Source organism: Hetaerina americana, unplaced genomic scaffold (assembly GCF_022747635.1).
Source record: "Hetaerina americana unplaced genomic scaffold, ioHetAmer1.1.p SCAF_1, whole genome shotgun sequence".
In the NCBI taxonomy this organism is placed as follows: Eukaryota; Metazoa; Arthropoda; class Insecta; order Odonata; family Calopterygidae; genus Hetaerina; species Hetaerina americana.
This window is the reverse complement of record NW_027286069.1, coordinates 90,657,518-90,683,095: the sequence shown is the minus strand read 5'-3', so window position 1 is coordinate 90,683,095 and position 25,578 is coordinate 90,657,518. Positions and strand designations below refer to the sequence as shown.

The following is a 25,578-nucleotide window of genomic DNA, read 5'->3' as shown; positions in this document are numbered from 1 at the left end:
TATTCTTGCAAGGTTATTTCTCAGGCGCTTATACCTTTCTACTTGCCGCGCTAGTCCTATTTTCAATTATACCATCTAAAAGCACTCACTCCAATGCGTTAGAGAGGATCATTAATTGAAAATCAACAGAAATGGGCTTCTAATATTTTTCCCAGAGGTATTTACTCTCATTCACCATGTTCCGTAAGATGTTTTCCTTTCCGTGGACTACGAACAAAATAAAGTGATTTCCAAAATTGTCTATAATAACGTGAGACTTTCAATGGAATCGACTTCTTACACAACAGCAACGATCAATATCATTTACTACTGGATGACAAACACCAAAAAGAATAAGGATAAAATAGAATAATATGATAAAAGCGAATTTAATTCTGCCAGAGAACCCAAACAATTCAGGCATAGAATGACACTATGAAACATTTTCGACGTTTAACTTATTTAAGTGAGAGAAAATTGTTTCGGCCAGGTTTTGATTTCAATTTTCAAAAATGATTTCTTAGTAACCGGGAAACATTGCTTCAGACATTCTGCTAGCATCTCTGGTAAATAGACTCGGCACCAGAGTGATGACCACACTTCCAGAGAGCACCCGGAGTACAAACTACGAAATATGCACCGGCCAACTACGCCAAATCACTCGCGCCGCACACTGCCTCCAGCACAATGCCACTGGAGCGAGGGGGCCTAAGCGCATCCCGTGGGCACAGAACGGCGGCGAGGAAAGATTCTGTTCAGGAAAATGGCGGTGTGGCGGTGGGAAGGGAGGTTGGCGAGGCGAGCACGAAGTTTCGATGAGAATGACGGCGGGAGGGGAGGTGGGGAAGAGGGCAGAGGGCTGGAGAGAGAGATATGGAGGGGAGCGATCGAGAAGGCAACGGGGAGAAGGGGTCGAGGAGGCGGAAGGGGTGATGGGAGATAAGAGGGCTCAGAGGTTGGTGGGGTGGGAGGAGGAACGATTCCCACGAGAAAATCGGGCCGGGAGTAGAAACTGGAGGGAGAGAAGGCCGAGGAGTGGGGGGCGGGAGGAGGGGGCGCACGGAGAGTGAGTGCGTGAGAGTGGCGGGAGGGAAAGGGGGCGGACGGCCGGGGGCGGGAGTGGGTAGGGGGAAGCGGAGATCGGAGGGAGGGCCCGAGAAGAGGAAGATGCGGTACGAGCACCTGCAGCGGAGGAGACTGCGCGAAGGTGGACGAGGGGCGGGCCGAAGGGAAGGAGGAAGGCATCCTGGTCCACTCTGTGCCCCGACGGCGAGGGATGGTGCACCGCGGCCGGGAGACGATGCTCGCCGATTACGGCCAGCGAGTGTGCGTTACCGCCCTGCGGAGACTTGAACGCCTTCGGGCAAGGTTTATGGTGGAAGGGGCGCGGAGAGAGAGAGGGAAAGCGGAGAACAGAAAGAGGGCTCCCCGCGCGACTTTTTTCCCTGAAGAAAGCGATTCGAACGGCGCGCCGACCTGTCACGATCCACAAGAGACGAGGACAGAAGATTAGTGCGGTTCCCGCGCAATCGAAAGCGAATGCGGTCGGCGGAAACACGCCCTCGACTTCGTCTACGCCTCACGCTTAGCGTAGAAGAACAGGGATCCTAGGCAATCCGGGAGTGCACACACCTCACGACGACGCTTTTATCATTTTGTTTTTTTTATGCAGAGATCATTCCCTGTCGTTCATCTCCTATCTGCGTGCTGCTACCCGTAAATAAAGTCAATGCTACTGCGTCTATCTAAACTACCCGCTCTCCAAGGAACTACAGTAACAAGACATCCAAATAAACCGCCCCATCATCCCATTCCTCACCCCTTCTGTATCAGTATCTCTCGCATTCCTCAAGTGGACATCTTCATTACCATAGGCAAAATTTTCACACGACTTTACAAGTATTTAATTTTTATTTATCTTAATTACAAATTAATTATTTTCAATCTATTGGCAAGGGGAAATTCGCCAAAAGTGTTAACCATTTTCTTTTATGAAATTGCCTTTAAATTCAGAAGATCAGGATGGTGCGGTGGCTAATGTACTGGCTTCCCACCGAGAGGGTCCGGGCTCGAATCCTGGAGGCAGCAAATGTTTTTCAGTGGCATCACGACCGACGACGACACGACTTGAGGTGCTTTGTGGAAAGCAGTATGGGTGAGTGGGCCGTCCGTCGGATGGGATGTTAAACTGCGAATCCCTTGGCGCCATTCGTTAAGAGTAGGCTAATCTCGACTCCTGGTTTCTCTCCGCCCTTCCTCTTTCCCATCCATTTCTAATAGCACAGACGACCTCAGCTGCCAGTCGCCTCTCCTAAAACTGCCACGACTTAAAATTCAATCTTAGCTTAGAGAGTAAATTCCTCCAAATAACAAGGGGCAAAAAATGTGAGAGAAATTTTGAGCTGTATATGGAGATAGATAAAAGTCGTTTATATAAAAAAGTCACTCATCATAAAAATTGGCCGATATTCACAACTAATGAATAAAAATTTTGTTTCCACAATACACTTCAAAGTCGGCAGAAGAAATTCATAATGCCTTGGGCAATCGCTGTCTGTTATTTGGCACTTGTAGATGGAATTAACGCAACAATGAAGTCAATCCATTGGCAGGAAAAATAAAAATTAGGCTTTTATATACGAGTCTAAAAACTGTAAAATTTGGTCAAGCTTTTTATTAATATTATTGGCATCTACGGTTTCAGGGCGATTTTGGATAGACAGAGATTGGACATTGCTACATTTATTTTAAGGTTAATAGCAAGTATTAATACATTAAGTGATAGGTATATGATGGAAAGTGAAACTGGAAAGAGCTTAGATCGACTCAAGAGGCGAGCGGTGCATAACTACCTTGGGGACGTGGCAGACGCTAGAAAAAAGATACTCCGGGTGGGGAGCGAGTAGCAACAACCCGGGCAAAGGAACCGCGCTACCACCCAATGTTGTTTGACTTTAAGTATTTTTCGCATTGCCACCGTTCGATTAACGTAAATCCCCATGTCTCATTTACGCCAAGTTTTATTCCGCCCCATAATTTTTTTCACCATCCCCCATCGCAGAAGTCAAGAGTGTTCCTCTCTGATTAATCTTCTAAATTTCCCTTCTATGTCAGACACTCTCCTTAAATTTTAACCTCTCCATGTTGCTGCCATCGCCAATTATGATTAATTGCACGCTACCTGCTTATAGAATTAGCTGTTCCAACAGTGAGTTTATAAATTGCTGCAGGAAAACTGAAATTAATTAATGAACTGACCCGTATCCCCTCACTCCCACCGTTTTATATCAACTATACGTCGTGACGACCGAAATTTAGTTCCAGTTTTACCGAAAAATTTTCGGTAAAACAGGAGCTATACTCCAATTTAAAATAATAAGACATTATTATCATTATTAACACGATGTATCATGTACTTTCACACTTTTACAATATTAAAAAAATACTCATTATCATATACCAATAGACCAATGAGGATTGAGACGTTTCATGCATTTAACGGGATTCAGGAAGGTGCGGTGGCTAAGGTACTTGCTTCCCACCCAGAGGGCCAGGGTTCAAATCCCAGCGCCAGCAGATATTTTAGTGGTATTCCGATCCCTACTTGAGGTGTTTTTTGGAGGGCACTTCGAGTGAGTACGCCGTCCGGATGGGACGTTAAGCTGCGGACCCCTTGGCGCCTTTCATTAAGCGTAGGCTACTGCCGACGCCGGGTTTCTCTCCACCCTACACCCTTTCCTGTACATCTCTAATGGCGCAAATGACCTCAACTGCCGGTGGTCTCCCCTATATACTACTACCATGAAGTTAGCTAAAGGTTACATTTCGTTTTTTCACGATTGTATAAAGTCAAATATAATAGCAAATAAGCGCTAATATTTCACAATTTAAGAGCAAATAAATTGTTTATTTTCAAAATATGTCACATTTAAAAGTATAAGTACATACACTTCGATTTAAAGTTTTCATGATAGATTTTGACGCGTAGACTTCTCGATGAAAATTCGCAAACGTTAACAGTTCAAGAATTCGATGTCTCAATCTTACTACTCAATAAAACAGGGCGTGGTTCGGCTTTCAAATGCCTTTTCGACAGTGGAAGCATAGTGGCTAGCCTGAAGATAACGGTTAAATGCCTACCAAAGGAGGGAGGAGACTGTCTGGAAAAGAAAGATCCAGTTACTTACGGGACAATACACTACATCATCTAATTTTATAGCAGTTCATAGCCTCCTGACGCCCGATTTGTTATTGTTACACATCAGGATAACAAGCGACCCTAAAATACTGTCAAGTACAAGAAATTCCTGACTTAATATTAGTACATAGTATTTGTATTCATTATGTATTAACTGATTCACATGTTAATTTGAGGGGCTTTAGCGACTTTCAATTTAAATTCCTAACTGAACTTTACATATCTGCGTGAAAAATGTAATGACATCAAATATTGACAAATATTTCGCTTATTCTTTCAGAGTCATATTTACTTTTATCAGAAGGGGTTTTATATTGCAGGCATGTCTTTATTCTGTACCCGTCAATAGAGAGTCATCACATTCGTCCGAAGATCACGCGGAAATGAAATACCGTTCAATTATTTATTTTAAGATCGAAAGCAAGAATCTTAGGAAGTTATTTACAACACCCTTAAATGGCATATCCAAACGTAAGCTATTGTATGTTGTACGCAATAACAATTAGCATATTGTCATATAATGATCAAAAATCTTTACATGAAACATGCATGACAATCGAAAGAAATTACAGAAAGAAAAACATTTTAGAGGGTAAACAATGGAGCGGCGTTCGAAAGCAGGAGAGTTTGAAAGCTTTGATGCTTACCTGGCAAACCGCTCCTTGTCCTGGATGCTGTCATCTTCCAGCCGGGGATACTTGCTGCCACTAGCGTCCTCATCGTCGGATCTGTAAGAAAAAGCACAGAAGTTAGGGACTAAAGAGACATGTCAATCTATTTTCACGGTATTCGTTGAGAATTTATACAGGCAAAACATCAAACTTCAATTCACAACGAAAGAACACTCACAAATAAAATAAAAACAATTCACATTTTTATTTATCCTCTATATTTAATCCTTGATAGATTTTTTCTTCGAGTCAATCAAATTTTGAACTTCCGATTTTGAATTGGTTTAATTTTCATAGAAGAGTGATTTTTCTTTCGATAAAATGTAAAAAACGGCACTAGCTTTCAATGGGTTGAAAAAATCTGTTGAAGCAAAATCCCTTCTCTCCCAAATATATGATTTCAGCACTAATAGATAGCAATTATAAAGCGTTAATAAAATAGCAAACATTAATCCAAAATGTTTGCCAACTAAGTCAACAAATAATAAATGTTAACTCCGGAATCAAGTTAGCCAAAATATGAAATTAAAGGGCAATAAGCGTATGAATATAAAGTTTCCAGTCAGAGGGTGTTGCTGTGGCACCTACCATAACATGACTGCGGCTCAAGAATATTCGACAACTTAAAATCAGACGTCATTATTCAACCTAATGTCGAATATCTGAGAGATTCCTTCCTCAAGCATTCTATAATGGAGAATCAACGTTGGCAACGCAGGTGAGCCCTTTTGGCGATGGTTTTGAAGGCCACAGATTGGATAAAACTCAGGATAAGAGCACTAAAATGTGGACCAAGTCAGTGGCGTTTTGTGTTCTACCAAGATTTAGGATCACGGCACATCACTTTCACGAAGTTTTTTGGAAGTATGTGGACTGAGACCGCAAGGAGCACGAAGCTGCTAGGATATCCAGAAAACTTTAGTTCGAGATTATGATACCAACATACGCACTCGAAATTTTCACTACCTACATTTTCCGTGCCCAAAGACATTGTAAAGAAAAGTGGAAATTTACATTTAAATGCATAAATATGCGATCCAGATTTTAAAACACTCTTTCGCCGTCTTTCTCTCTTTCCTGAGACTTAAATTTTCACTCTTAGCTTTTGTTGAATTTTCAATTCCAGTAAGTCCAACGACTAGCACCGTCATAAAGTATACTATCTACTGGTCGCTCGAGTCATTTCTGTGGCATTCATTACGGGTATAAACTGAGTTTCACAAGTCTCTTCATGATACCAGTCCCAGCCAATCTGAGAAACCCAACCAAATCCACAGCCTTACTCGCCACGCAGCGACGAGGGCAAAACACAAAGAGACAGATCGAAAGATACCCTCGTTACCAAAGAAACCTCTCGAGAGAAACCACTCGGTTTCTCACTCGGGGTTTTTCCCGCAGCGCGACGGTGAGGAAGCAATAATGGGCGTGGGTGACAGGGAACGAGGCGCCGAAACACGGTCGTATACAAACGACCGTGCGCCAATGGGATGAATCAAAGCCTCGCTTCGTCATCCGACCACCCTCCTTTTCCTACGAACTTCCCCATTCTCGGCATATAAAGTCTCCGATTGCTGCATAGGAGAAATAAGCGAGGGGAGGAAAAGGCAAGGGAGTGATCGTGAGCCTGGAGGCCGGACATCGAATTGAGATTCATAGGGCACGAGGTAGGAAAGAGAAGAGTATGACTCAGAGCGAACAGTCACCACGTCTGGGCGAATGAATACAACATTAAAGTTTCACTTCCACAGATAAAACGCCAACGACGACATACTTGCAGTTATTTGACCCCTTAATGATGAATTAAGCAGGCTAAAAATTCTTTCATATCGAAGTCCGTAAATTTTGAAGTTTCTCAAGTCAATCATGGATTAGGCCAATTGCCATTGCCATACTAATTGCACCGAGTATATTTCAATAGACCATTACTCTCGAACTCCGTCGTCGCCTTAATGTTAGCATAGCACTCAAATTCATAAGTTAAAGTGACACAAACTCTTAACAGGGCAAGGAAGGCAATATCATAAGGAGAGCATTTTACATTCTGTGTGATGAACCAGGGGAAAAAGAAACTTTTGAGTGAACATATCTCTGCATAATCAACTCCGATTTCCAAGATGTTTTTAAGTCGAGATGCATAAAATATCCGAAGAAACAGTATACGTATTGCCACGTGCCGCTGAAGCAGTACAAAAACAAATATCTTAACTGAGTATAACCTATTCCCGTCATCAAGAAAAAATATCCCACCGTGAAAAATAGAGAACTAAAGAGTTATAGGGAGGTAGAAATATTTCCAAACAATACAGGAACAGACACACATTCACGTATAAAATCCTCTCTCACAAAATGTGTCGGCAAAGCTTGAATGCGGTTGCCAAAAAAACCATCTATGAGTGAGTGTACGAAGTGTGGGAAGGGAGGCCAAAAGGGGCCTGGATCACACAGGAAGAAGTTGGTGGGGTGGAGGATTTACGAGCGGCGGGAGAATGTCGTGGGTGGTGAGATGCACCCCAAGGGTTGCTGGAGGAGGGGGGCGGGAGCGGGAGCGAATGAAGCGGCAGCGAGGGGATAGTGACAGAACTGAGGTCAGGGCGGCGACGGCAGTGGGTGGGGGCGACAAAGAGTGGGTGGAGACGACAAAAGGGGGCTGGGGGCAAGCGAAGTGAGTTACCGGACGAGCGTCTGGAAGGGGCGGGGGAAAGGTGGGTCGCCGGAGGAGATCTGCAAGGGGCGGAGGAGGAGAGGGAGGAGGGTAGGACGTGAGGGGAAGGGACGGAATGGCCACGTGGAGACACCTGTTGTCCCCCGCGGACCTTGCCTCCTCCTCCTCCCCCCCCCCCCGGTCCGAGGCCCACCCCACCTTTCCTGTCGAATCGAGAGAGGTGCGTAGAGGAAAGCACGCTGCGTACGCTCCTCCATTTTGCACGATTTGGACTCTCGGACAATCGCCCATTACATCTCCGTCGTCTTTAATTTCTCCACATCACACTTCATGCTCATTTACGATTTGAAGGGGCCAATAATGTCCTTGTTCGGAATCAAAAGATTTGTCTGACAGAATCTTTCCAGGGATCCATAAAATATTTCTTCCGAGATAAAATAGCAGTTCCTTAAAAAGATTTCAAGCCAACTGATTTCGTAATAATAAGGTTTTATGAGTAAAATATTGAGAAAGCGATGAACAAAAAAAACTGCAACAGATCCAAGCCTGCAAGTGGTTCTCCAAGCTAAATTGATTAATGGCATTATGATAGTTTCAAAAAACGGAAAATGTGAGGGGTGTCAGGCAGTGCAAATGCAACGTCAGGAATATTTCAATTAACACGTTTGACAGCCATTGGAAACATCAACTTTTTATTCTGAGAGGAAATTTTCATAGGGAGTAACCCTAAAAGAAGAATAAATTTTGAGGAAAGGGCTAAACGTATTTATCTTTTATTTCACCACCCAAACGGCGGAAGGGCACAGGGTAGAGGCACACACCGAAGCACCAGGACAAAACCAAACGGGACTGTCTTGGTTACCCTTACGGGCCCCAATCAACTGGGGATCAAGCTGGTGCGGTGGCTATTGTACTGGCTTCCCACCCAGAGGGCCCGGGTTCAAATCCCGACGGAGTTGAATATTTTTCAGCGGTATCTCGATCTTGAGGTGCTTTGTGGAGGGCACTTTGAGTGAGTACGCCGTCCGCCCGTCGGATGGGACGTTTAAGCTGCGGACCACTTGGCGCCTTTCGTAAAGAGTAGGCTAATGCCGACGCCGGGTTTCTCTTCACCCGTCGCTCGCCTCCCCTAAATACTACTACTATCCAATCAACTTTTTTCCAGAGTAAAGTTATAGCGTTAACTGGTGATGTATTTAGACTAATGAAATACGAGACGATACTGAAGACTACACTTGCCAAGTAGTTGCTCCCTTGAAAACAAATTGCTGCATGCAAAACTCTCATCAGATTGCGGTCCACGGAAAACAAGACATTTGCTAAAAAACGCTCATTAGCGTAGCAGGATGAGATCCAAGGCACCAGATGAGGGCATTATCAAAGCGCACAAAATACATTTTAAACGGAGAAAGGGATTCATCCGAATAGTAAAAAGAAATTCAAACAGGATACTTGCATTCACACCCAACGCGATTTGCACGAGGTGTAATTAAATGAATCCCGCAGACGATTAGACTGATAAATGTGCTGGCAAACTGGTTTTTACCGCGGCAACAGAGACCAGGAACTCTCCTTGAGAGTAGGGGAGTCATCCGGCAACCCAAACGAGAGCCGTCAAGTCGGAACGCAATTAAGTGGAACGCAATTAGCAAACTGATGAAGGCCCACAGCATGAAAGAGGGAGAGGCGGGGAAGGTCGGGGGAAGGGGGTCGGCGGAGTGTGCAGGGAGTGGCGGAAGGGAGGGAGAGGTTGGGGGTCAGGAATGCTTTCAGGTGTGGACGACGCCACTCACTTCCTCACCTACATCAGGGCCGGCCCCAGAAGGGGGCGTCGAGGGCCAAAGGCACGTGCCGCCGCGTGCGATGAGCGGCACCTCCCATCGCTGAAGCAATCGCGGCGGATAGAAATTAATTCACCGATATAATCCGACGTGTCTCAAATTCGAGCCGGCTTTAACCTCGAAATCTAGTTTTTTCCCACATTCAGCAGCGTTGAAAGAATTTGAGAATCAGTCCCCGGGGCATCCAAAGGTTTCCCAAATTAATCATCTTCACGCTTATGTCCAAATCAGTGTCCCACAGAAAATATGGATTGAGAATATACCTCTTGCACTGAATCCTTCACTAAGGAAAGGGATGACGAAAACCGTTCTTTACACAATCCCCGACCGAACAAAAAAAGTCAACGGGAGATTGGTAGGAGAACGCCAACATGACGCCTGCTCAGAGAATACGACTGCTTTCGTTTCAACGTAAATGCTAAGCACGCAAATAAAGCCAATGACACACTGTGGAATTAAAATGCTTACAAAACAAATAACCACAGAGCTCAAGGTGTGCTGTGGTATCACTTCGACCTTGCACATACTTCGGAAGCAGGTATTTGTTAACCAATTCAAGAACTGTCGACTAACATGTGCCAATATGCGATTTCTATAGGCTTAGAAAGTTATCAATTCGACCGATCAATCTCCGCCCATAAGTAACTTCTCGGAATCCGCGAATTAATGGCGGGCGTCACATACTTCGCGTGCCCGGACTCGAAAGTCAATATTAATTCAGCTATTGATTATGCTGTACGATATATGTTACGAGGAACCGAAAAATATACTAGTACGCGATTGCAACGGTTTATACAAGGTGATTCTCAAGGTATTACACAGACAAGGGTTTTCATCATAGTTAAAGCCATTTAAGTGAAAAATTGCAATAGCCTGATGTAATATTGTTTCCACCGTATCGATATAGGGGTAATTAACCAATAAAATGCAATAAATGTTTAGCAAACGAAATTGAATCAGCACCTACATGGTCTTGGGAAGCTTTGCGATCGCGAATGACAGAATAAACGGAAGAGGCTAAATGAAAATAAAGCCCTGCCAAAACAAAACGTTTGTGAGAACAACAACGATGGAAACCTGCACGTATACGATACCCTTCAAGCCGCTGCAAGGACGCATCACTGGTAGGACGACAAGTGAAGTTCCGAACTCGTATTGAGCATACTCGTGTTTGACGAACGTGAGAGCACTTCCTCTTGCGCAAAATATTACAATAGACAGCTTAATGCAACAACATTTTGTATGCGGAACTCAGGATTCAATATATCCCAGTTTAAATGACAAAAGGCATTCGGAATTTATTCGAGGAGAAATTCCAACGATTTCATTCTCCTCTTTTTTTGGGGATAGATAAAGAAAGTAAATACTCCATAAAAAGAACCAGAAGATATATTGAGACCACTCGTACCGGACGACGAACCAAACCGGAGAAACTATTTTCCATAGGACTTCTCCTGCTTCTCTTGTCATCCGATGTTCTATTATTGTAGCTTATTGATTCGATGATCAACGAAACCAAAAGATTCGGCATCAAGCATCTCTCGACATTTCCAATTCAATCACCGAACAGGATGTGTTACACCGTTCACCCTGAAAATTTCGAGGTTTCGTAATGGTTGAAAACCCGAAGCCATCTAGAATCAGCTGCGCGAGCCCTAGAAAAAGATATTCGATGAACGCCTACTTTGAGAGCACGCTACAGAAGCATTAACCGTCGACCCCGGTGGCGGCGGGGTAACGTCCTCGTCATTCCAAGGGTCGCGGGTTCGATTCCCGCCTGGGTGAGTTTTTCTCCACCTAGGGCTTGGGTGTTTGTAAATATGATCATTGTTATCGTTGTTAATAGTTCGATGTAAAGGCCAGAATGCGCTGTTTTCGGACTTATACTGAATAAATAAATAAATAAAAATAAATAAATTAACGACTATTCTCCGACTGCTTTCTAACAACAAGGCAAACCTTGTGAAGGATCATAGCACCACAAAAGACGAAACTGCCACTGGCCGCATATTTCGCCCAATTAAACACATTAGCTCGGATGACATTCACTTTTTGCGTCCACACATCGAGGCAAAGGTACGAATGGCTGAACTTGAGAAAAATAAATAATAATCTGGGATAAAACCCGAGGGTATCGGAAGTATACATAATACGGAAATCTAAAAGCAGGACGGTGAAAGGGAATGGGATTTATAGAATATTAATAAAATGATAAGCCAAAAATTCAATCGCGCAACGCAGCATCGATGAATCGAAGTAAGGTGATTCACATGTAAGCAAACTGAGCACGAATAAGCAAACGAATATATACACAACACGAATGCATGGCTATGGTAAAGAAGGCAAAAAATAGCAAAAATTGGCGTTTGAATGAAACCTAAAACTTTTATGCAACGACTCGCAAGATTATAAATTATAAGAACGCAGGGGAAACGAGTGCAGCCGGTACAGTTGGCACCTACAACGGATATCACTAAAGTGTCACCAACATTTTTTATTTCCTACCACATACGTAAAATAACTCAATACTGCATGAAAACTAATTACTGGACAACATACGTGCGTTAATTTCTTCACGATATATTTCATTTATACTTTTCACATTATACACGTTTATATCCGCTTATTTAACATAAATCTCGCTAGTACTGGATCAGCCCTTGTCCCAAGAATTGATCCTACTTTTATTCATGTCGTAAAAAAACATTTCAGCGAATAAAAATATAAATAATCTCTCCATGCGATGTTAAAGAAATACCTATGCATTTCGATTTACAACTTCCCATCAACAGTTTGATAGCAATAACATATTCCCACACCAATATTCAATATATGTCCCGACATGCATCCTTAGAGGTAATCATTAAAATTATGGAAAGGAATAACTAGAGCTAACGTTAATGGTGGCCATCGTAAATGACTTAAAATTAAAAATACCTAAATAGTTATATGAGTTAATACGACTGACCTCATTAGCTCTGGTGTCATAATTCATTAATTACCATTAGGTTACAATAAATTATCAACGAAACTGTGACCTCGGAGTAATAAAGTGAGAGCAAACGGCCAACTGAACCAATCCCAAGAAATCCTTCCCAATCATCTAGAAATAATTCCTGCAGATGACAACGAAAATGCGACCACAACAAACTGAAAGGCATTTATTGGTATCACTTTACGTTTGCTTATAATTACGTCCTTTGCCAAGAGTTATCAATTCAATATAAGGCCCAAACTTCTGAGCCCACTTGTAGACACCGACCACGTTCATTTATTCGAAGGAATCAAATACCCCGCGGTAATGAAATATTGTACATCCGAATATACCACAATTTTTGCAGTCACATACAAAGTAGGCGAGACTTGGGTTCAGCCATCACCATTTAATTTTCGTAAACTTTAATGAAGTTGCTGGCTGGGTTCGGAAATTTAGAAGAGCATTTTCCTGATAATATCACCGCACATTCTCACTTCATAGAGGATTATAAACTTTATATAAATGATGCAAATTTAAGTATAAACGTTTGACTAACATTTGGAAAAACAATGCAACATGCGAGCATGTACATGTTTCACTGGAAATTTCGATTGCCGTTGCGTGTTTTATGTACATTAGCATAATTTCTCTGAAGTACGCGTTTTTAAGTACTGTGCTTCGTGCTTGCTGACAGATCAGTGCCATCCTTTAAAAAACTATTTTCTACCCTTAATAAAAGTTATCTTGTCCATAATTTAAGTTAAGTGAATGCTTGTGATGACTTAGATGAATACTAAGTATTCCTACCATTTTAAAAGATTCAGAATATCTGCCAAGACATACGTCATGATTATAACTCTCACGCGGATCTCACATTTCTTTGAAATTCTAAGATGAAGCTGGATCAAGAATATTTTTGCCTGAAAGTATCCCTATTAATATTTGCATCATGGCATGACAACACTTAAATCACTCTTTTGGAATTTCCCGCAGTTACTCAACGTCATTGCTCGTCCAATGTTCGCCATAATTTCCTCGTGGTTCTTGAAATAGAGGATTTTAAAGGAAAGGTAAGAGGGTGTCGGTGAGCATTCTCATACTTCCTAGAAATGTTTGTGTCAATTAGAGTTGACAGATATGAAGTCAGGATGCGACCTCGAAGCGGCATAAGCCAACTTCATCATTAATCAACAATTAATCATTGATTACAAATGACCACTTTATTAATAAAATAAACTTTGAACATTTCGCAGGCACACAGTGACAACTATACTTTTCCAACTTCGAACTTACAGCTAAATCTGCGACTTCCACAGAACTTCGCAAACCCAGACACAAAATTGCAATAGGATAACGGGCGAATCAATTTAAAATCAGGAAACAGATTTCATCATCACACACAGAGACACTACCAATCTTCCCTCATTGATATTATTGCTCATTGGCCATTGGTAAATATCTAATAATTTAAAGCAAACTACAATTTAAAAGAACCTGAGGGAGATGCCGCGAGAGTAACTTTTAAAGGAGTCTTCCCCTAATGTGCATTACAATGCAAGAATTTCGAAGTGTAAAAATCATCCGTCTTGACCGAGATCCCGGGATCTGCCTTTAATCCTCAAGTCTTAGCGAGATAATGAAGAAATTTCTCCTTATAGGTGTATATCCATGAATATACTCTCAAACCAGGACTAAATTTATGCTTTCTCATACTGTGTACCAATTTACACTTGCTGAACCAAAATGCCTACGTAATATAATGGGTAAAGAAATTTTATCCCATTATCATTTTCGTTTAGTGAACCCTGACGTCTTGTCTGTTAACAAATTAAAATAACAATATATCACAATTTGTTTTATCCCTACAGCGATCTGAAATTCATTTCATGTACCCACTTAAAAATCATAAACCAATTCTAAAAATGTATGGACAAACTTTGAGCGGGACGCTGATGGTCGATTGGAAACTTCCCAGATGCGGGGTGGGGATAAGAATGAAAAAAAATAAAATGTGCACAAGTAAAAACGAAGTTGTTGGGGGAAGCTGTAAGTAGGCACAGTAGGAGAAGAGATAAGGTCATTAACGTAATTCCAAGAAGGCAGGAGAATCGGATGGAGAAGATTAATAAGCAATACTTAGCTGGGCTTATAGGGTTTCTTAAAAACCTGCCTTAATCGATATATCACTACTAATAATAAATTGGTAAAAAATTACAACCATGGAATGCATAAATCAAATGTTATCTAGAGTACGATGAAAAAATGTTTAGAGCCCCTTGAGATATCAGGTGTGCAAGCATGATATTTTTTCTTGTGCTAACGGTGCTTCATTTGTCATTGTAAATGCTTTATTAGGTTCATATTATGGGTAATTATACCGAGTGCATTTTCTCCACGTTTTTTCTATTATCATTTGCAAACAAGGCGTCCACTTGTACTTGCACGTATGCGCGCCTCTTCGATAGCCAATAATATCACTTATGCACATTAAATTATGATTTTTCCTTCGCTCCGAAGAGTACTTTCACTAAGATCAAATAAATGTAGATCTATTAAATATGAAAGACGAAAAATAATTGGATTCACATGTTAGCTTTGCCACATTTCCCCTCCAAAAATTAAATACGCGTGACTACGTGCTTTAATGCACGTACAGTTTACAACTAAATATTTGTTCAACGCATTATAAACTCTCTGAAGGATTAATAATCGTAGGACTTTGTCAATTTATCATTCGAGTGCATATTACTAAGCTTACATGGCATGAATTATTAATTATGAAATCACTTCTGCTTGGCAAGGCACACTATTTTCGATGCTGCTCAAACGGCTCCCTGCCATCGAATTAGGGCCGACCGACATCGCATCTCTCACCTCCGGCACCAAATGCTAGAGATGGAATCAACGCCGCCATCGGCCACGAGGTCCTAGCCGCGTTGAGCAAAATTAGATGCTCCTCTAGTGGTCCTAAAAGACGTCACTCTTGAAGCGGCCTAAGCTCCTAAGTGGACGCTCTCGTTGTGGGAAGTGGCGAAGGGGTCGGGAGGGGGGAGGGCGAGGGGTCAAAGGAGGGTAAGGTGACGAGGGAAGAGGGGGAACAGGAATCACGTCGGCGCACTTTTCCATCGAACCACAATCGCCAGCGTCGTTTTTCACTTCACGTGCATTTGAGACGAAAAAGGAGGGTGGGAGGAAGGGCGGGGTGAGGCATGATTACGGCCCGGGGGCGGACTGCGAGAAGAGGGTGCGGGAGGAAGGGAAGACTGCACCGGAGGAAAAGAGAGTCGAATGGACCGGGACAGCGAATTGCACTTTCCCGCATTGATTCCAGGGTCGAGAGCCCAACCTTGGGGATGATTTAGTGACGCCGCTTTTACACCAGTCGGTGCAACGTGATCAGGAAAACTGAAACTTGAATTATACCGAGTAGCTTAAGTACTACCTACTTAATGCATAGCAAAAAGTTTCATGCGGCAACGACAGACATATAATCCACACCAATCAATCGCAATTGCCAACAATTATAAACTCCCATTAGCACAGCCTTCTAGAAAAGCCTTTTCGATTCCTCGAAAAAGTCCGAATGAACTATAATTGAAATAAATAGGCCAAGAAGAGAAATTAAAGACCAATCTCAACAGCAAACGCAAATATTGGATGGTGATTAAATCCACTGCCTTTTACGCCCTTGACATTCCGCTTCTGAAACGTGCTGGTCGAAATATACACCATGTAAACAGTTGAAACTGAAGACCCAGGACAACCGACGACATATTCATTGAAATTTGAATGAAGCACAATACACGTTACTGTGAGGATGCATAAGCAGGAAGAACAACTAACTTAATAAATTCTTCAAAGAGTATATTCCTGAGCAAAAATTTGCAAATCGAACAAAAACCATCGAATTATAAACGCAATTCAAACGTAACACCGAAAAGTTAACCAATGCAACCTGACCAGCTCGTTGAATTTAATCGTGAATTGTGTAAAAAAATGTGGCACGAGACTAGCATTAGCCCTCTTATGTAAGCATTAAAGGTCACATTATTCATCTGTACACACAACCCTCTCTTGATCGGTAGAAGATTCCATATATTTAGATTTATTCCCAATTTCCACTTCACGAGAATCTTAAATGCGCATCCTTTTCGTGAGCTACCCAATGAAAATGCCACAGATTATCATGAGGCATGACATTAGCGATGATACTTGTAATTCAGCTTCGAGGCTCGTTCGGTCGTTGAACAACAAAACGAGGAAGACCGGCAACGATTCACCAAATCGCCTGCCATCGTTACTCGACGAAGAGTGAAGAGTTTGGGAATGGAGTGTATAAGTGGAGGGGAGGGAGAGAGGTTTCGAGGTTGAAGGCAGGAATGTAATGGATGGAAGAAGATTGAAGACGGGAGAACAGGGGTGTGGTGGGGGGCGGGAAGAGGGCGAGAGAGAGCAGACGATGAGGCGGAGCAGGGCCGATCTCGATCAGAGGAAGGGAGAGAAGATTCACGGTGGGGTCGCCCCATACCCCGCGCCACCTCCTCCCTCGCTCCTTCATCAGGGGTCGGCGGGGTCGTGGAGAACGATACGCGAAGAGGCGTCTCCTTCCTCCCGAGAAGTATTTTCGCGGGCGAGTGTGTTCGAGAGGGCGAAGAGGTAGGAGTAAGAGGCGGGACGGGTTGGAGGGATTCATGTTGGCGAGTTGGGCGGCCGGCGGGCGAGCCCCTTCTCCGGCTGATTCGTGCCATGGAACCGGCGAAGGGGGAAGGAGGGAGGGTGCTGGGAAAGAAACGAACCGAAACGACGGACCTCGGGAGGGTCTCTCCGACAGCCGTGGGATGCGCGGAGAGCCCTTCGTGAGACTCCCCCGCGCTCCCTCCGTCTAAACCCACGAAGGGAAGGAACCGCAACGGTTTACCCGGTGCTCATCTCAACCCTCTACCACATTAATAATCATGTCGCGTCCGTACGGTTCGGAGAACGACCCTCTCTTTCATCGCGCGCACAAATCCGAAAATGAGCGCAGAGATTCAACGCCAAGGAGGCTACGAATGTAAAACTGTCGCTCAAATTATCACGCTGTAATGAAGTCCGCTACTACGAGGCAGAGCACGACATCGTTCTATCGTGATTTTTGTGCTTTAATCGGCTGGCTATTGTTTTTAGCGCCATTTACAGCTTATCATCTAAAACATAATTACCGCTGCATGAGAGAAAATACTTCATGCAAAACATATAAATATATGACACGATATTTTGCTAACTGGGTAGCCAAATTACACTACTGGAGAAAGATAAATCTGATTACTCCTACCATGCATTTATTTTCCTTCCATTACTAATTTTATGAAAACTACAGGACCCCCTTTTCCCAATATCATTCCGTACATTTTACCGCGGCATGATATTCTGGGAGAGAGCAAACGGTACCTATTAGGTGTCACCGAAGGAATACCACTGCGAGTGTCCCTTACGCCATCTTCAAGCAAATAATAAACGTACGGGGAAGCTCGAATTTTGGGACGAAAGACACGAAAAGTTCCCATTGACCGACACTATTTCTGCGTGAGGGAAGTGTTCGCGGGCAAATGGGTCCGCGCAGCAATACGTCACGCAACCACACTTGGGCAACGGGATTTGGCATCCATTCTTGCTAAAAAACGTACGAACCAAGACACCCCCTCCGATACCTTCTCAACTGCATTCGATGGCAATTGAAAATGAGCGGAGAAAGAGAGAGTTTGCCAGCCTCCGCTAAACCCAAAACAGACATGTTGGTGTAGGTTACTCGACTGATTCAGATTTCGGGATTCCTGAGATCATAATTAATTGCGACTCAGGCTATTCTCGCAATTGCAAACCTCAAAGTCACCTTATAGAATGGACGAAACTCACGCTATCTAAACATTAAGTGGAAAACTTTGTAATAAAATTATTTCTACTCGATGTAATATGAATGAAGACTGAGCAAGAACTTAGCATTCCTCGAGCGGAGAAATATCTGTTTTGAGAATTTAAAATGATATACGGTTATGCGTAATAATGATGTTGAGTAACAGCTGACTGCTACAATGTTATCAAATCACCTATTTAAAAAAACTGCGCAATATGAAAACATCAACGAAGTAATGATCAGTGTGATCTGTAAGGTGTGATGAGAATCCCATACTAAGCCTTGACGTCTTCAGCTAGGGAGCGGTTTCAAAATGATCGAGTAGGTACTTTGTAAGATGCAAATCTATACGATTTGATACGTTGCGTCATATCCGGCTTACCAAGAAACCTCCTGTTCAAGGAAGTGCCAACGATTGCGAACGTGCAATTGGTCACAATTGATACGGAGAACCTCGGAATCAATCAAGATTCGCTTCGAGTACCGCTTTACATTACTAACAGATTAAGTCATTCACACAACTCTGCGGGTCCGAATGGCAGAGATATTAATTTTTTACATGTGACGAGAGTCCCTCAAGAGATAGGTGCAGCACACATGAAAGTGGCCCCCTTCGCACACGCCGAATCCAACATCTGAGGTTTTTTATAGCAGTTTCGAGAAGTCAAGCGAAACAGCTCCATTGGAAGAAGTTCAAGTGAAAGTTTATGATGTTGTCATACTGCCACTGCCAACTCGCTAAGATAAGCAAGGAACGAGAATGTTGGCGCAAACGGAGCAATACGGTGTGGCCACACCGTGTTGCGGAGGATGCGAAAGGAAGTTCCCCGCACAGAGAGCGTCGTCCGTCCACTCGGTCGGGGTACGCACAAAGAAAAAAGGGGTGGGGGCGTGGGATTGGAAAGAACGATGGGGGGAGGGTACCCTTGCGTGCACGAGTGGAGGCGATAGCTGACGCCGCATACAGGATGATGCCGCCGCCGGGATCGCCCGCTCGCCCTGAGGCCACACCGAGAGGAGGGCGGGCGCTCCGACGGTGGGCACGAAGCGGAATCGCACGCTGCCCAAACGTCATTACGTGATCAGGATGAGGCGGCCATCTCGGGAGAGGGCGCACTCGGGAGGGGGCAACTAATTGGCGATTTCAAAATGAAACGGTGGAGGAGGGCGCAACCGATTTTGGGGAAGAACGTCCGCCAACACCAGGAATTCGTAATAGAACAAGAAAACAATTCCAAGGTCCGAAGTTTATAATCGGATTTTCCTATTCCTCATGACAAAAATACCTTGTATACGCGTAGATACTCAAGCTGGAAGTTCGGCACCGAGCATTTAGAGTGTGCAAAACAATGGATTCGATGTGAGCACTATCGGGACTAGTGTCGCAAGAAAAGCTTTTCGAGACGGAAGAGGACTGAATAACCTCGGTAAGGACGACCGCGATAGCATAGTCAAGGGAGGGTCGTGAATTTACCACGCTCAACATAAAAATACTGGATTGCACTCACATTTTTTGTTTTTTTTATAATTTAAATTTGAAATTAATTCTACTTTAAGTATGGACGTAAAGAATACCTGTTTTAGTACGTATTTGTCTTTAAAACATGGAAATATATACATTTCAAAGCTACTTAAAGTTAACACCTTTAAAGATTGCCATCATTTCAAGATAAAATTGAAGTAAGAAATTTCAATTCAATTCAACAGAAAGTGCGCCACTTACTAACGCCTGATTTAGGGTTCTACGTGAAAGTGCCAATTAGGAATTGTGCGCGTGGGCACATCATTTATTTTGTATTTGGTTTACAATTTTGTAGTCTTCCTGTAATTACACACTATTAAACATTTATTGGTAACCTTTATTTAGCTTTTCACCTGAGGAAAAAGATACCTCTGCTTCCCCCACTCTGATTCCTGAGAAAATGATCAGGACTGAATAATTTCTTTCAAGGGGGCAGAGCATCAAAGAACGATAATTTGAAAGGGACAGAATGGTGCTTCCATTCCACGATTCCACGATAAATATTCTTACAGGGTTCAGAGAGAGGAAGGGCCGACTACCTCCCGTCCCAATCTGTCCTAATAGAATCAAATGGAAGAACGATATGACCAAGGTTCACGGATTAAGAAAGAAAAACATTTAAAAACTATCATTATTTTGTACTTAAACGACTCACGCTTCCACACATTACCCCTGGTCTTAAGGTGCCATAGCATATATAAATTACCAAGAAAAAATTGTAATGGAATTTCCAAAGCATTTTGCTTTTAGGAGAAAATTCATAAAGTAAAGACTTAAATTAACGTTTTATTATAATTTTTCTCCTCGCGTGCAGAGAAAACTATTTAAAACAATTTAATTTGGAAATATTTCGACTCCTATTAAGGCCGGAGATTATTTTAAAGAAGGTCATTTCATCAATTGGGCCATCCTTTGACGAGTTGTAATTCATCTTCACAAGCTTTAGGGAAGCTAAAAATAGCAAGGCATCCATAGAATTCGCTTATTAGCCCAGCATACTGACGCAATTCACTGCGGTATTATTGCGGTAGTTTGCATATGTTTCCACGGTACTTGGACCACCTGCCAGAAAACCTTTTACTGAGTTACAGATTTGCCTTGGACATTATATTTAGATTCATTTCTATTTGACGTCATTTCAATAATACCCGTCGCGTTGATCCAGATTTTAATTAATCTCAACCTAATCATTTCTTGTTTTCAATTTCTTCTCGTAGAGAATTAGTGGTAAATGAAACGTCTTGCGTTTACGACGGTTCAGCATGAAAAAGCTCCAATCGCTAAGAGGATCTGGTAAACTTCTAAACAGCGTGCAACCCCACGAGAAGCCCTTTATCAGATTTCACTGTCAGTCGGATGGAGAGTCATCTCAATCAACTGGAAACAGACGTCATGGATGTGATTAAATATCAACTTTTCCATGTAAGCATCACATTCACTTTCTAATAAATCGATCGAACGTGACCAGCACTGGCATGAAATAAGTGCACATAACGCCTTTTGCAAATTCGAAAGTGCACGGTACCCCATTTAAGAAACCTCTTGACCACTAAAGAGAGCAGTTGGCCAGCGTTCACTTCCCTTCTCCATTTTCTACCACTCAATTCCCGTACTTTATCCGGCCGATCTAACCCACTATCCCATAAATGATTCGGAAGGTGTTGAGGACCAATTAAATTTATTACTAGCAGTGAGTAAGCTGCAACGCCATCAAGAGCACACCTATCCAGCAATATCTATTTAAATTTACTAATATGGCATTTGTTACGGTGCCGTCCATTGATTACATCGTGTGCTTAGGACGGAAGTGTTTGACTCACAATCTGCTTAGCACTCCTTAACTAGGGGCGATTACGTAAGCTTGGATATCCATAGCACGAAAAAGGGAACAGCCATTAAGTAAAAAATCGGAACTCTCCTTTTATCTTTTGTTGATCGAAAATTTTGTTTGAAGCTGAAAAAATAAATAAAACTAATTCTGTTTCAATAATCAGTCCCCATTCCGTTCAAAAACTGCTGCTCTTTGATAATTCCCATGGGTAATTTTCTGCATTACCATTAACTTGCTTGACTTGTTTTCCGTACGGAGTTGACTCGACAATGATTGCAATGACAGAGCAATGACACCCGTGAGCAATACATTATCATCCTAGCGCAAAATCATAATGCAGAATTATTAGCATTGGAATATATGAAACTAACATAAAACATTTAAAGAAGGTGTCTTAGTAATTTTATGAAATATAAATATGGGAAAAGTTGAGGGAAAATGGCCAAAAACATCTCGGCGTCAAGGGTGGATGATGGCTATAATAAGCTGACTGCAAACATTTTTAGACATTACGTTTCCGCCCGACAGAAAACGTTTCCCGAAATTGTATGCCACTCAATTTCAGTAAAATAGTCCCGATGGGCCAAGAGAGAATAGTTGGAACATTCTCCAAACCTCTTCCCTCGAACACGCTCCACGTGTTTACGACGGGACGTGGAACACACTACACTCGTCCTTCCCCGAGGCCAACGGGCCAGGTTAAAAGAAAAAAAATCCATGGGCGTTGATTTTTACGGACCTCCCAAAGCCATTAGCCGGGGCAGGCCACATCACGGCGCGAATCCGGACCAAAGGTCGATGAGGGAGGCCATCGACGCAAGCCGTAGCGGTCCAACCACGTGAGAGGAGTGCACCCTCAACCTCATAATTTTGGTTTAAGGGGTTGCGTGGAGGTTGGGGAGACACTACAGGGTGCACGCATGCCCCCACATGCCCGCGGGGTGGTGGGAAGCGCAGAAAAGAAAACGACGCACACAGCTCACACACACCGAAGAATGGCGGGCGAGAAGGCGAACGACTTTTAGAGGTCGCCAGCACTAAGGTTACCTCCTCGGCGGATTCGAGAGCGAAAACGACAACAAAGGACGCGGCCTCGGGACTCACGGGATCGAAGCCACCCGCCACACACACCCCACTTCCCCCACCCACTCCTGGGGACGGAAACCCTCGGGGTGGTTTGTGAAAAATGGGAGTGTTTGAGTGGAATCCCGCACGTCATCCTCGGCCTCGCCCCGTCTCCCGCTCCCCTCCAATGATGGGGGTAAAGAGAGGGTGGGTGACGGTAACCCTGCACCAACACGCGCGCAACGGCGACGGCCGGGGAGGGGAGAGGGCTGGCCACACGGCGACACGCGCGCCTCAAAGGAGCCATGGCGGGGTTAGGGAACAGCAGGAGAGGCAGGGCGCCCTTTGAGGCACTGCTGTCGCTCGCTCGACGATAATCCAATTAGGGGTGGTAGTTGGGCGACCCCCATGCACAATGAGGGTGGAAGGGAAGCGGGCGGAAGGAAATCGGGGCAAGAGACAAGTGGGAGGGGGACAGAGGGCTGGGAGGGTCGGTGAAATGCGGAAGGCGGGAAGGAGAGGACGGGGGAGAAGGTGAAAGGGATGGGAGAAGAAGGTAGTCATTTCGATTGAAGACCACCGCGTCCTTCGATGGCACATAAAACGAAACGCGAGCATGTTTTGTAACCAATATACTATTTAATGACACTTAAATGCTGTTCAAAAAATTATAAATCGGGCGGGGAAAGGCGGAAGGGAAAGTGGGGACGGAGGAGGGGAATGGGACGCATGAAGAAGACCTATTCAATTAATGACCAAGTAAACCCAAGTTTTCTTATTGTCAAAATAAATATAAATCACTCACTAATACCCTATTAATAATAATTAGAAGTTTCGCGATTGTGTTCCGTGCATCCTAGATTTGTCAGATGAGGGCCGATGAATCCTGCTGGTTTGGATACGCATCAGAAAAAGCCAACAACAAGCTGCGTTTCTGAGACACTACAAAATACTGTTCAAATCTCGTTTTCAAACGTTGACCATCAATTTGGACAAACGGAGGGACATGAAGAGTTCACTAACTCTCTTAGTACACTACAAGTCTTGAATGTAAAAATGTTAGGTCGTTAGCAACACAACCCAATGCTTTAGCACCGAAATAAAATAGCTCCAGATTTTTATCAATATCCCACTAGCCAGCTAAGGATTCGAAGGCGAAATTGGTATTAATCGAGATATCAGTGACCTTAAAATTACAAATGAAGGTTGAAAGTGATTTAATCATATGACGGTCACCTACATCGCAGGAACATAGAGAGAGAGCCATTCATGAAAACAATCAATCCAAAATATTTGAGTGCAAGGTTGTAGGAAAGAGAAAGCTTACACACAAATTCGCAAAGGAAAAAAGAATGATGTCTACAGCAGTGGCATTGAAGAGCTACAATTATTGTTGCCCGTTTCAACTCAGCGCAACAAAAGACGCCAGATATCGGCCAGAAATAAGAATGAACGGGATTATTAAACGGTAACAAACGAAGAAGCGACAACAGGGCGGCAGACGGCGGTGGGAGCGACGGAGGGTGGGGTGCTTGGGGGAGTATCTTGGTGATGTGTCGGGACTGGGTCGACGGGTGCAGCGGCGGGAGCGCGTGTGGAGGTCGCGGGCGGTGGATCACGTCCCTCGCGCCGCAAACTCAGCGGCGGGAACGCACTAATCCCCCTTCATAACGGATCCCACCATGCGAGAGAAAGCACTCACACCCACAATGACCCCCACGCAGATGTGTGCTGCTGCACCGGCGCCCCCCCCCCCAATCAACGCGTAGGGCTATTTCGTCCACCTCATCTGAATGCAAAACTTCTCGACCAGTCCGCGACCGGATCGAGAGTAACACACGCTTTCCCAATGATCCAGGCATCGGTGCACGCGCGCAGAGATTTACGCCTCTGGTCAACTCTCGATTAACCGGGATAAGAGGAGAGTCCGTGACGTCAATGAGGTCACGGGTATCCCAAAATCACGATATAACAAACCAAGGTACAAAATGGATTGTCAACACATTTGACAAATATTAAAATAAACCAATATTTTGGAACAATATCTATTTTTATCATCCAATTGGATAGTAATGCTGTCAACTCTGTCCTTCGAGCTATGGTCTACGATGTCACTGGTTTTTTGGTGTCTTTAAATATATTCTTTAAAAACCATTGCCCATAAATTTCCCTTAGCGATACTCGAACACGCGACCTTCCAAATAGCATTCCCACCGCATGACGCGGATATGTGGGGCCTTTAAAATTTAAGAATTCAGAGAGAAATTTCAACCTTCCGGTTCCAATCAGGGCATTAGACGACGCGAGCGCGAAGCGCATGTACGAGGGTCATCCGGAAAGTAGTACCCGTTCGTGAAATAAAGACACAAAAGTAAATATTAACAAACATAAAAAATTTTATTTGAAAGAGGATACTTTAAACTACTTCTCAACATAATCTCCAAGCAAATTAAGGCATTTGTCATAACGTGTGACAAGTTTCTGTATTCCTGCTGCATAGTCCTTCGCCGCCAGCTCATTGAGATACGCGAGGGACCCATCTTGCACAAATTTTTGCATAATGCAGATGGTGTTTAACAATTTCATGAACAATTGTTCGAGAAACATTGGGAAAATGCTCACAGATGTCATCAATTGTGACGCGCCGATCGTTCCTCACGAATTCGTCAACTGAGCTCACCAGTTGGTCTGTAATGACAGACGGTCTCTCCGAACGCTCATCGTCGTGTGTGTTCCCCCTCCCCATGTTGAAGTTGCGACACCACCGCCGAACAGACGACTCGTCCATTACATTGTCTCCATACACCTCCTTTAATTGGCGATGAATATCACATGGGCGAACGTTTCTTGCATTGAGGAATTTAATCACTGCCCTCACTTCACAACTGGCGGCGTTCTCAATTTTTTTAAACATTGTAAACAATCACAGAAACAACACA

General features: G+C 43.5%; 1 protein-coding gene across 5 annotated transcripts in view; it reads right to left on the bottom strand.

Annotated features, from left to right (window-relative positions):
- The window catches only part of tgo (Aryl hydrocarbon receptor nuclear translocator homolog tgo), a 159,563-nt gene that overhangs the window by 62,698 nt on the left and 71,287 nt on the right, over positions 1 to 25,578 (bottom strand). For 3 of the 5 annotated variants that reach the window (XM_071593109.1, XM_071593106.1, XM_071593107.1), the window contains one exon: positions 4,826 to 4,905. In XM_071593109.1, the coding sequence (XP_071449210.1) occupies positions 4,826 to 4,905 (80 nt within the window). Of the gene's footprint in view, positions 1 to 4,824; positions 4,906 to 25,578 lie in introns of all 5 variants that reach the window. The other 2 variants (XM_071593113.1, XM_071593108.1) reach the window with 1 other exon arrangement.